This window comes from Xenopus laevis, chromosome 5L, assembly GCF_017654675.1.
Source record: "Xenopus laevis strain J_2021 chromosome 5L, Xenopus_laevis_v10.1, whole genome shotgun sequence".
NCBI classification, from domain to species: domain Eukaryota; kingdom Metazoa; phylum Chordata; class Amphibia; order Anura; family Pipidae; genus Xenopus; species Xenopus laevis.
The window spans coordinates 90,705,641-90,717,886 of NC_054379.1; the positions used below are offsets into that span (position 1 = coordinate 90,705,641).

Below are 12,246 nucleotides of genomic sequence, written 5' to 3' on the forward strand. Positions count from 1 at the left end.
GTAGTTGTTTTTTAACTTGAAAATGTAAGTGTTGACCAAAAAATCGAAAATTTAATGAAAAACACTAAAAACACAAAAAAAACAACTCTTTAAAATAATAATGTGCATTAAAAGTTGCCTATAGGTCATGTTGATCATGTTTCATTGATAGGGCTGCTTTTGTAAGTAATTGTTACTTGAAGTTCCTAAGCCTGACTGTCCCTTCTCACAAAAATGCACAAATATGGCAGTTTATAGAGAAACTTGGGGGGTCTGATATGTAATTTGATAGGATTTGGCAAACACTTTATTGGGAAAATTATAAATTATAAATAGCATGCAAAGACATAGAAGACAAAGTCTACCTAAATTAGAATTTTATTTTTAAAAAATTTTCTGTACTTAGCTGTAGTAGTTAACTAGTATGTTTTAACTTTGCACCGTGGATCAGGATGCATTTCACTGCAAGTTGTACTTGTATAACTATGCATGTGACAAATAATTAATCTTATATGATCTATTTTCTATCTTAACTGTATTAATAATGTTAGTGCACAAATGGGGTGAATCTCATCGCAAAAATGCATTTTTGTGGTTCTGTGCAGAAATATGCCATGTCTGTGCACTAACAAGTCAGACAGGGTTGTTTTAATGGCCACAAATGCCCAGGCTTAAGGCGGCACAATTTTAGGAGGATGAGCATGCCGTCCAACCACACCCGCATTGGTTCAGAAGCACTGGGGTTTTGCATTAGATACAATACTTTTTTAAATTTCCTGCGCACCAATGCCCAGTAATCCGGACCTGATGTTGAAAATTTGCTCATGTGCATAAAGGAAGGGGATGGGACAGGGTGAATGAATGGTGACGGGCCTAGGGGTGCCTGCTATGTAAATCCAGCCCAGCCTTCACCAATCACCCTCCACTGCTCCACAGACAACAGATCCTCCCTCTATCTCCCCTAAAATTTCAGGTATAAACCTACAAACATATTGTAGGTTGAGCAGAGAATGGTGTGAGGTGCGTGAAGGTAAGGACCATGAGGCAGATTTGGCACTTTCGCTGTTTAGGGAGGCTAGTTAATGCAATATTCTGCATTGCTTTTTCATAGTAAAATGACACACATATTCTTTCAAGTAAAATAAATGCAGTGTTCAGTTCAGATGCAAATAAAGTTAACCAGAAACAAATTCACATCTCTCCACTGTATGCACTAACCAGTTCCAAAAGACTCTCTGTCCCTATGATGTTCCCTGACATGCTGAGGTCTAGGTCTGTAGGTCTGTAGTTCTGACCAGGCTGCCTCCTCCTCCCCCTCCTCCCTGCACTGCTTCACCAAGATACTCATTCTGAGAGAAAAAAGTGCCTGTTCCTTATGCTGACAGTTTTCATTATTTCTGCAGATGTTGTCCCACAGATGTTGACACTGCTGGTTTGCCTTCATTAAGCCCATGCTGGGGTTGATTAAAATTTTCCCTTTAATTAAAGCGGTCCTGGCAGCAGGCAGAGTGGGCGAGTAAGGACCCCCACCCCACGCTTACATCTAACACTGGTGCTGGGAGCGTGGGGCCCACAGGTGTGTGTTGTGGACTGTGACTGGCTTTCCAGAAGGGCACTTTATTGTTGTGTGATAGGAACAGGAATAATAAATGTATTAGTAGATACAATGTTCTGTGAATAAAGGAGAACAAGGCTGTACATGTGGTTAGAAACAACATCTAAATTAGGCTTTCTTAACCTAGGGGTCAATACCCAAAAATAGCTTCTCATGCTGTTTAGGTTGGATATCGGTGTGATCCCTTTTAATACAGCAACATTTCTTCCCACAATAAACACTGCTAATTAAAATAATCTGAATAATTAATTTTTGGATGGCAAAGCTATCTCCCAGATAGATAAACAATGGTAATTAAAATAAGATGAATAATGAATTCATGGGTGGCAAAGCTGTCTCCCAGATTAAATCGTGGTCCTCTAATCTAAATATATAACCATAGATAAATTCATTCATTCAAACTTAAGCACAGCACTATATATGTATGTGTATATATATATATTTATGACTCTTACCATTGCATCATACTTGAGGTAATTCATAAAATAAGCAGCTTCGTGCCCCTTGTAGTAATTGAACCAGATTGTGCCCTGGTACTGATCCCCTGCGTCCAACAACAGCACATGCTCCTGAGTGCTCCGGATCTCCTTGATTTTGGTGAACCTCCTGGCCACCCCAGCATAGCAATCTTCAGGGTTGCCACATTTGCCCGAGTCCCTGTTAGTTTGCTCCACTCGAGCATGGACATCGTTAGTGTGGAGTATGGTCAGCTGGAAGGTGCCAGTGGTAGGAGAGCAGCATAGACTGCAGAGCAGCAGAAGCAACATGGAAAGGTTCTGCATTTCTGCACTGTACTTCTACCTGCTGTGCAGTTTGCTCTGGGACTCTGCTCTCATTTACTGTTGCTGCCTCCTACACTTCAAGTGAAAGGCGTGTAGCCTAGAAAGGGAAAGGGGAGGTGGAGTCCAAATCAGATTGCAAAGAGAGCTGGTAGCTCTGCTCTTGCAACTGCTCAAGCACACTACACAAGCCTTAGATTACATGTACTTCTAGCTGGCAAGAAGCAATCACACTATTCAGATATTTATTGATCCAAGGTGCGAAAGAAAGAAGCAGAAAGAAGATAAGTACCCAGCAGGTTTTTCTGAAAAAAAATTTTCCCCCCTGATAATACAGTTTGTGAATAATGGTGCAGAAGTGTCAGTAACTAGTAGTATTTTCTCTGTCACATTACACACACAGACCAAGTTCCGACAAGCATATATTTATTTGCATCTAAGCTTACAGCAGAAAAGATTCTAGGGGAACTTTTCATTGTGTTCTTTGCTTACACATACGTGTGGGCATGGTATTTAGGTTTACAATGTGCACAGAAGAGATACCGGTAAATCATTAGCCACTGGTATTTTAGGCAGCAGTGAAAAAATAGTACAGATTTAATTCGTTTTAGATGCAGGAAATTTTTTTTTTCAATACTAGACATTGGGTGCTAGTCGACCTGCACCTGATCCTAACCCGACACTTGAGAACCTGCACCCGACCCTTAACCACCGCGCTCTCCTAGGACATAAAACACTATACCTGTTCATAATATCAGGTTATCGTGTTATGTATAGTGCAACATATTTTCATGATTTCGACTCTCTACTAAAACAGCCCCCTAAGTTACACGATTATATAAATTTGAACAACTTTCCCACAAAACTGGCATTGCCGGGTATTACAAGTTACTTTACACAGACACAGGGGCCCATTTACTTTGCTCGAGTGAAGGAAGAAAAAAACTTTGAATGTTTTTTTTGGCTACTTCGACCATTGAATGGGCTACTTCGACCTTCGACTTCGATTCGAACGATTCGAACTAAAAATCGTTCGACTATTCGACCATTCTATAGTCAAAGTACTGTCTCTTTAAGAAAAAACTTCGACCCCCTAGTTCGCCACCTAAAAGCTCCCGAAGTCAATGTTAGCCTATGGGGAAGGTCCCCATAGGCTTTGGTAGCTTTTTTGGGTCGAAGAAAATTCGTTCAATCGTTCGTTCGAACTATTTGAGCTAAATCCTTCGACTTCGATATTCGAAGTCGAAGGATTTAACTTCGATGGTCGAATATCGAGGGTTAATTAACCCTCGATATTCGACCCTATGTAAATCTGCCCCTAAGTCTAGAAAAACAGGTTGAAATTGTTTGATGACTTTGCCGACCACTGGAAACTTTTTCTGCAGATACCCATGTTAATTGGGGTTTCCTTGTCTTTTACAACTCATCAGCCATCATAGTGATGTGCGAAATTTTGTCCCATTTCAAAAAATTGTGGTTGTCCATAAATGTAAATGCATTTTGGTAAATTTTCACCATTTCACAAATTTTCAGCAAAGTGAAACAGGTTAGATTTGCCCATCCCTATGTGGTATGTGACTGTAAAGATTTAGTTTTATCATAGTTTCTTATCTTTATTGTTTATAGTTCAGCCCTCTTACTATTGCTATTGCATTGTAACTTCCAAGCAGTAGCCTGGTTGCTATGGTAAGCTCTGGCAACTGGATAGCATTTAAAGTTCCAAAATTCCAAGCCTGAAAGCTGCATAACAACAAATGGAACTCCTGGCCCAGTGCAGGAGTTGGGATGCCTGAAAGTTTTCTGTTTTAGGTAAGTTGTGATTTAATACCAGCTAGGTGAGTGTGTAGGGTCCTCTTACTGTGAGGAGGTTCACCATTCTAGTCAGTTTATAGGAGGACCATCAAGCAAAGGGGTGAGCTTGTACCCCTGGGAGGAAGTATGGGTTGCATGTGATTGGTGCTATGGAGATAGCAGAGTGTATACCAGAGTGTATAGCTGATCCCAAAGCGTTAGTATATGTTGTAAGCATGGGCTTTGTCCTTGTGGGCAGACTGTCAGTGGGGCCCAGAGTAAAGCTTTTGCAAAGTATGGGTGGTTTAAAAAGTTTTCCAGTTCTACCCATAGTGGGGATGAGAATTAAAACTGAGCTAATTGGGATGCTATAAAGTATTTTCTTAGGTTAGGGAAGCCTGAGCCTCCTTCTTGGGGTCTTCTTTGAAGTTTGGGGAAGAGTGTCATCTTCACTTCCGTTATGCTACCTACCCAAGAGATTTGCTCCAGTCCTCCGGCATCCTTTGCAGTTTTATTTATGTATAGGGGAAGTAAGCTTGATATAACTGGTTGTATGATACAGTAAAACTTATGCCCAATATAGTAATATGCTTATTACACCACTGAACTTCAAAGTTTATGGTCAAAAGCTTAACCATCTCTGAGGGCAGATTGATATTTAAAGCTACAGTTTTTATGGGATTTATCACTTATCAATCCAAAGTTTTGCAAAATTTTGCATACATTTGGCAGTGATGCGAGTGGTCTGGAGACCAGTATGGTTACATATATTTATTAGGTAAGTTCCTAATAAAGTTGTTGAGCTGTGCTTGAGATATAGAGGTGGTGGAAGCATAAAGCTGCTTATAAAATTTGTAGAACTCTTGCAGAATTTAAGGTAGTGCATTATAAAGTTGGCCAGATGTGGTTCTGAGGGTGATTATTGTGGTAAAATCTAGTCTGTAGCAGCCTTCATGCAAAAAGACGGCTCGGTTTGTTAGAATGAAACAAAAATGTTGCCACTGTAATGCATGTTGTGTTTTAGTGACTAGAAAGGTCAATACTGAGGTTGGCAGCTTGGGAAGATTGTAAATCCTCAAGCTCTTTAGTTCTAGTTTTCTTATAAGCTCCCAGTTTAATCAGGTGCCCTCTAATAACCGATTTGTGGGCTTCCCATAGTGTGTCATATGATATTGTTGAGCTTATATTGTTTGAGAAGTAGTCTTTAAGTAAAGTTGTGTATAATATTCAGGGGAGTTTTTAACAGGAGTTCATTCAAGCGCCATCTGGTATAGGTTTTGGATATCTGTTGCAAAATAACTCTGTATGATAGGGGGAGTGGTCTGACCATAGAACTGTTAAAACCTTGGAGGACTTGGGCAGGGAGACATGTGTTTGAGAAACCCAGATGTGGTCTATTCTTGTGTAGAGTTTGTAGGGTGCGGAGGACTGGATGTCTAACTTAACAGAACGCTACTTTTCAGCTCTCTAATGCTGAGTAAGTCAGTAAGTAAGGTGGCTACATGGGACATAACTGTCCAGTGAGATTGCAATTGATCCTCAGCATTCAGCTCAGATTCAAAAGCAAACAGTTATGACCCATGTGCCCCCCTCAAGTCACTGATTGGTTACTGCCTAGTAACCAATCTGTGGAAACCAAGAGAGCTGCAAAGCAGGAAGCAGTGTTCTGGCTATTATGTTACACATCCAGTCACTCCAGCCTTTATATATTACATTATTGACTATATTGAAAACATGTTTTATTTTGCACAGCCTATCTATTTACCCAGTTTTTATTTTTACATTGAACTATTCCTTTAAAGTTATAAGGAATTAAATACATCTAATTTATTAGTGATTTGTAGGAGTGTTTTAATTATCATCTCAGTTTAACAGTAATTCTATAATTAATCTTTTTTTATCCTGTGTAACAAATCTTCTATGAATTTCAAGCCTTATTTGTATTTATCATGAAATTATCATGAAAATGCAGTGGAGTTTACACCATGTTCAATTTTAGCCTGAAAAATGAAATAGGAAAGAACATCTGTGCTCAGTATTTCCATGCAGCACAGTGCTACTTTTATTCATCTGCACTATACAGGAAATTCAGTAGGAAAATGATCTTACAATAAAATACCACAAATTGCATATTACTCATATCCAACCAAGAATATATGGTAATAAGTGGTATAGCTTTCAGTTAGCCAAGGTTAAACAGGATATTTCTTTACAAACACTCATGTTTTCATTTAAAAATTTGAGATGTCTAAAGAGACAGAATAAACATATAAACTGTATGTAACAAAAAAGCCACATATTGAGTAATGTAATGAAAACTTTTAGGTTTGCCCACATCTATTAACCCATAGCAACCAATCGGATCAGTAAATGCTACCTGTGGGATGGTTGCTATGCGTTACTAGATCAAATTGGAAATAATTTATTACATTACCAACTACATTTTGCCAGATGCAGGATCCCATAGCATCCACTGAGATGTTTACTTTCAAACATATGACCATTAAAAGGCTGAATAGACCAGTAGCAAACCCTGAAAGTTTTCCAATAAAAAAACTTGATACATGTTCCATTATTTAAAATATGTTTTCCAAGGTTGTGTCCTGGTATGCTTTCTTAATTGGTTACCTTGGTTGAATATATTTTCAGAATGCATAACCATACAGGCCCGGATTTGTGACAAGGCCGCATTATGGGGACCTGTGCGTCCCCATTCAATAGCGTTGTATGCCGGCACTTACATGCAGGCGAACGTGCGCTCGTGGCGCACGGGGTCAGTGTGGGCGGGCCAGCCCGAAAAATCCGGGCTTGTAACCATATAGGATAATATTAAAGAGCTTGCAGTGGGGCACCTCCTGGAGAGATAGAATATGAGATTTGACAGAGATACTTAAAATCAGAGTTTACACATTCCTGTAACAGAAATAAATATGCTATATAATTGCTTTTCACTTTTTTCGATTTAGTTAAATATTCCATATTGTCACAGGCTGGATGATATTTTAAAATTATGATTTCATATAAAAGTATGTTTATTTTTGGCAGGTATATGTTGTAAGGATTATGTAATAAAAGATGCAAAGTTTACTACAAGTCTAGTTACCTATAGAATCAGTCAATTGCAGTTACTGTCACCTGATTAAAATCAAACAGTCAAAATATTCAAAATATTATAGCGCAAGCATACTGTGCGTTGGAAGTATATATATGTGGAGTTTATCCCAAGAAGTTAATTTGTCTCTTTCCTCAAATGTAATCTTTTCTTTTGAATTCCAGATTGATAAAGGGTCAAATGATAAGATAAAAAAAGCAAGTGGTATACTGAGCATCCTTGTCTTGTTTCATTATAGGGTCTATTTAGGGAACGGGTTAGTGACACGTACAAATATTTGATTCATTATTGTCCTTTATGACTGACTCATTTCCAGAAAGATATAATTATCTAGATAAATGCTGAGAGCGCACATGTAAGCAAAAGTAATTGTTGCACAAGTGCAAGTGTTCAGTGACTTTAACAGTGCATTCAAGCAGATTTTATACTTAGAACATTGGCTAGTCAGCACCTCTGGCACTACTTGTTTATCAGTGTTATTAGCAACTGCTGATAAATATTAATATGTATAATACTTATATAAATATGCACAGTATCCTTCTGTTGTCTCTATCTCACTGCTATTGTCAGATGTATTTAATGGTTTAAAAAAAAAAAGTTTACATCCATAAGATATTCCGACCGACTCTGAATATACTGCATATATAGAATATAAAAGTCACAATACAAGGCTGAACAGTAAATAATTCAGTTTTTCATTATATTATATAATGTACATTTTCATTACATTAGCAGAATCATCTTCTTGATGATTTGGGATGACCCTCTAAGTTTATCTTCTCAACAGCTGCCCAGAGCACACTGAGCATGTGTGTGTCACTGACACTCCTAACAAAATACAAGATGGGGATCTCCTGTGCCTGGATCATTACTGTTATAGAGATGTTTAATCTTTAGACTGATGAGGTAAGTTCAATATACAGTATAAATATGCCATTTTTCGCCATATTCTTTTTTAAGGTTTTGTTCTCCTTTAATTCATATGATACAGGAGAAAGACTAAAATAAATGTACACTAGGGAGACTTTTATGAACAGTCTATTATATATAAAGATGGACTGCAGCTCACCGTTTGTTTGCTTGATTGGTTATCCTGCGGGGTATCCTGTGTTGATCCCCCAATAGAGTCAATCAGTAGAAATCCAAGTGCAGGACAAATCCCAATAAAAGATTTTGCAGTTAAGAATACTGCTGTGGATTTGTCCTGCACTTGGATTTCTACTGATGGAGACTTTTATGAAGTAACATTGGAAAAGTCCACTCTGGTCCAATAAACTTTAGCAGTTAGACCTTACTTCTCTAGTGCAGTTAGAATAATATAATTAAACTAGGTACAATATTTTGACTCCCTATACCTGTCAGTGAGCTTCTTGTGTATATATCCATATGACCCAAACATTACACATTACAGTTTAAAGGGACAGTTGTGTGGGCTTATGTAATAAAAGTTGCAACGTTTGTTATTACAGGTCTATCCAACATGTTCACCTGTTTGAAAGCAAAACACTTATATTTTGCCATAGGTTTACTGCACCTGAGCAAACTTTGGCCTTTTATAACACATAGGAGTGAGTAGGATTTAGTGAAATGATATGCAGTTGGGCTTCTATAAGCATTCTATTATCATATTACCATATGATTGTTGATAATTAAAGTTCAGGTTGACCTCTGGCACTTCCCATTGATGTCTTTGGGAAGCAACCCATAGGGAGTAAAGGAGAATGAATAACAACTGAGCCTCAGCACAATCCGAATAAAATCATACTCTTGTTTCATGGATGTAATGTTTCCGAAAATGAGAAATAGCTTTCCTGTTCAGCGAGAGGAGCACTAGTAAGCAGTGGAAAAAAGATATGCATGCTCTATTAAAAAGTCCTGTTGCCATCTACAGAAACTTGGTTTTATTACAATAATAATCAAATGTAGGGCAGGAAACAGAGTAGCCTGAAAACAGCCAATATAGTTCCAAGTATTTTAAAAAGTTAAATTTAAGGGAATTGCTGATAATTAAGCTGTAGGAGGTTCCAGGATACAAAACATTTTTGGGAATTAAACACTTACTCATGTTCCCTGAGAACTTCCAGCAAACTGGAGGGTGGGTCACCAGTGGTTATATGGGACTCCATCATGCTATCATTTCCAGCCAATAACATTGTCCAGGAAGGTGGTGCTTCTGCTAAGCTCATTCAAGAGGAGAAGCCCAGAGCTCCAACACTGCTCAGAAAGACATACTCACTGCCTAACTACAATATGTCACAATGTAGAGCGTGTTAGCGCCTCAGAGATGCTTATGCCCTCCAGTGAGCCGGCCATTGTATGTATACTGTATCTGTGAGATACTAGCAGAGATTCAAGCTCCTGTGCGATGACAATTCTTGTATATGTGTCTGCCTTTGTTGAAGGTAGCTCTACACTGGTTATTAAAAACTGTTGGATTGGGATCTCGTGCCTATAACTTAATTGTGGCTTTATTTTCCCAACCTGAGGGAAATTAGGAGGTTTAAATACTTAAAAAAAAACCACTGTGCTAATCAGTTAGTGTGGTTTTATGTGCAATAGATATTGCCAGACAGATGCAATTGCCTTCTATGAGAAAGTGAGCAGAAACCTAGACACTGAGGTGATATTTGATATTATATATTTTGATAAATAAGACCCCCGGAGCTGCAGTATTTCTGGTCAGGTGATCTCTGAGGCAGCACATAGACCATCACAAAATGGTGGTTCAAGGCAAGAGATGTATTAGACCAATATTTACTTAACTGTATATTCCAGTTTGGTAAAAACCCTTTATATGCCAATTAATATAATATATACAAAATCTGTTGTTTAAATATTAATTTTGGGGGTAAAGTTTTTCTTTAATGCATTTAAAGGAGTTGTTCACCTTCCAAATACTTTTTTCAGTTCAGTTGTTTACAGTTCACCAGAAATAAAGGCTTTTTTCAACTGCTTTGCATCTTTTATTTTTTACTGTTTATCCAAAATCTTTTAAGTTTTATGTTCCTCCCTCTGGTGTTTCAGTCTGGCAGCTCAGTAATTCAGGTGCAGATTCTGAACTGTTACATTAGTTGATACATTTCTCATCAGCATCTGTTGGCTATTATAAACTATTGTATCGATTATAACAGCTGCCATTAATGAAACACTGGGATTCTGCTCAGCAAGGACAAAGATAAGAAATGTATCAATTTAGAATAATTTACATAGTTGGCACCCCTGAGCTGCTTTAAAAAGACATAAGAAAGTGACATGAAACTTTCCATTTAAATACTAGAAAACCAATGTTTGTTGGTCTTAGTGAAGTCATTTGCACATGGATAGGAAACTGGCTACAGGGTCGGGTAAAGAGGGTGGTTGTTAATGGGACATTCTCTACTTGGAGTTATGTTCTTAGTTGGGTCCCTCAGGGCTCGGTATTGGCTCCACTTTTCTTTAACTTGTGTGGGGGAGTTTTCTGTGTTCATATAACATACTGCTAACCATAATGAAAACATCCTGGTGATGTGGCAGAACTAATAATATTATGTGCTTCCATTTTTGCTTATTTGGCAATACATGATCACAGAAAACCTATATACGAAAAGAGAAGAAAAAAATGTGTACATCCAGCTGGTGATGCGTTTGGTAATAATATAATGTGGTGCTATATTGCCATCTTGTGGTTATTTTCAAATTTGTCTTTTTATCTGAAAGCATATGTCTTCAATGAAAGACTACTAAATGAATATAAAATTAAATATTAGCCAGGTTCAATGATGTTTCTTTTTTTGGTTTATACACTACCCATATATACAGCAGGGTTGGAATGATTTTTGGAGTAACCTAGTGTACCGATATTGTGTAGGTCACAAAACTCAAACTCCTCCAACCTTGGGCACAGCTCCTGAACTCACTTGCATTCTCTCCAAATTATTGCTTTGGCTTGCTGCTAAATTGGTTTTAAAAAGACTGAAGGGGTCATTTCCAATGCCGCATTTGGCAGTTTTTTGTTTTTTTTGTTTTTAGGCAGCACTTGATTAAAGAGTAGCCCCCTACCCAAGCCAGTGTTGGGCCAGGCCAGCCAGGCACCCTAGGCAACCTGGTTGGTCGTGTTGCGTCCCTCCCCCTGACGCACATGCAAATTGGTGCACCAGCAAGAACGGTTGCATGCATTCACACAAATTGATGCAGACGGTCTCTCTCTCTCTACGGGACCAACAGACCAGCACGAGTGAGGGAAGTGATGCCAGGGGACAGGATTTGAGGTAGGTGGCACAGAAGGTACCTACTGGCAGCCCCCAGCTTTGTGCCCTAGGAATGTACCTCTTCTACCTACCCCTAGTTCCAGCGCTGACTGGAGCAGATGAAGAAGCAGTCAGCATCAGGGCCCTGTCCAGCAGGCAGTAAGGACAGGACTGGGCTGCATCTCTTATGCACCAGATTTTGATCTACATAAATCAATACAGGGAAGCAGGTATATGGTACTGGCCCAGCCACACGCCAGCAATGAAATAAGTATTTTTCTAAAAAGTATTTATTTATGGAGTAAAATAGGGTGTTAAAAACTACATGAATATGGACTTTAACCCAAAAAAAATGGACATTTCTCCAGTATATATTAGAGAACTTTAAGTATATACCACCACTACGAGTCGCTGTCTTTTGGCTATAAAATTGCAACATATCTTTGGTTGGGTATCACTGAGGAAGGGTCATGCGGCCCCAAAACAGTTGGTCAATTTAAAGTGTTGAGAGCACCATGGAATAAAATTTGGGATCACCCCGTTTGCAGTATAACAGGTATCGGCTATCTTTTCATATACCAGATTTTGATCTGGCACACTGTGCAGAGAGTGAGCAGTGGTGTAACTATAGAGGAAACAGAGGGGAAAAGGGGGGCCTGGACTATGGCGTCTGCTTCCTTTATAGCTTAAGTGAGCTGGCAGGCAGGTCTCTGTTTAAGTGGTGCCAGGCCCCTCTGAACATTT

The 12,246-nt window shown here is 38.7% G+C and overlaps 1 protein-coding gene across 2 annotated transcripts in view; it reads right to left on the minus strand.

Moving 5' to 3' along the window:
- nt5e.L (5'-nucleotidase-like) overlaps positions 1–2,472 on the minus strand; it is a 43,992-nt gene extending 41,520 nt beyond the window's left edge. Inside the window, exon 1 of one of the 2 annotated variants that reach the window (XM_018263420.2) lies at positions 2,050–2,469. In XM_018263420.2, coding sequence (XP_018118909.1) covers positions 2,050–2,376 — 327 coding nt within the window. In that variant the 5' untranslated portion in view covers positions 2,377–2,469. Of the gene's footprint in view, positions 1–2,049 lie in introns of both variants that reach the window. The other variant, XM_018263421.2, reaches the window with a different exon arrangement.
- Between the last annotated feature and the right edge of the window lie 9,774 nt (positions 2,473–12,246).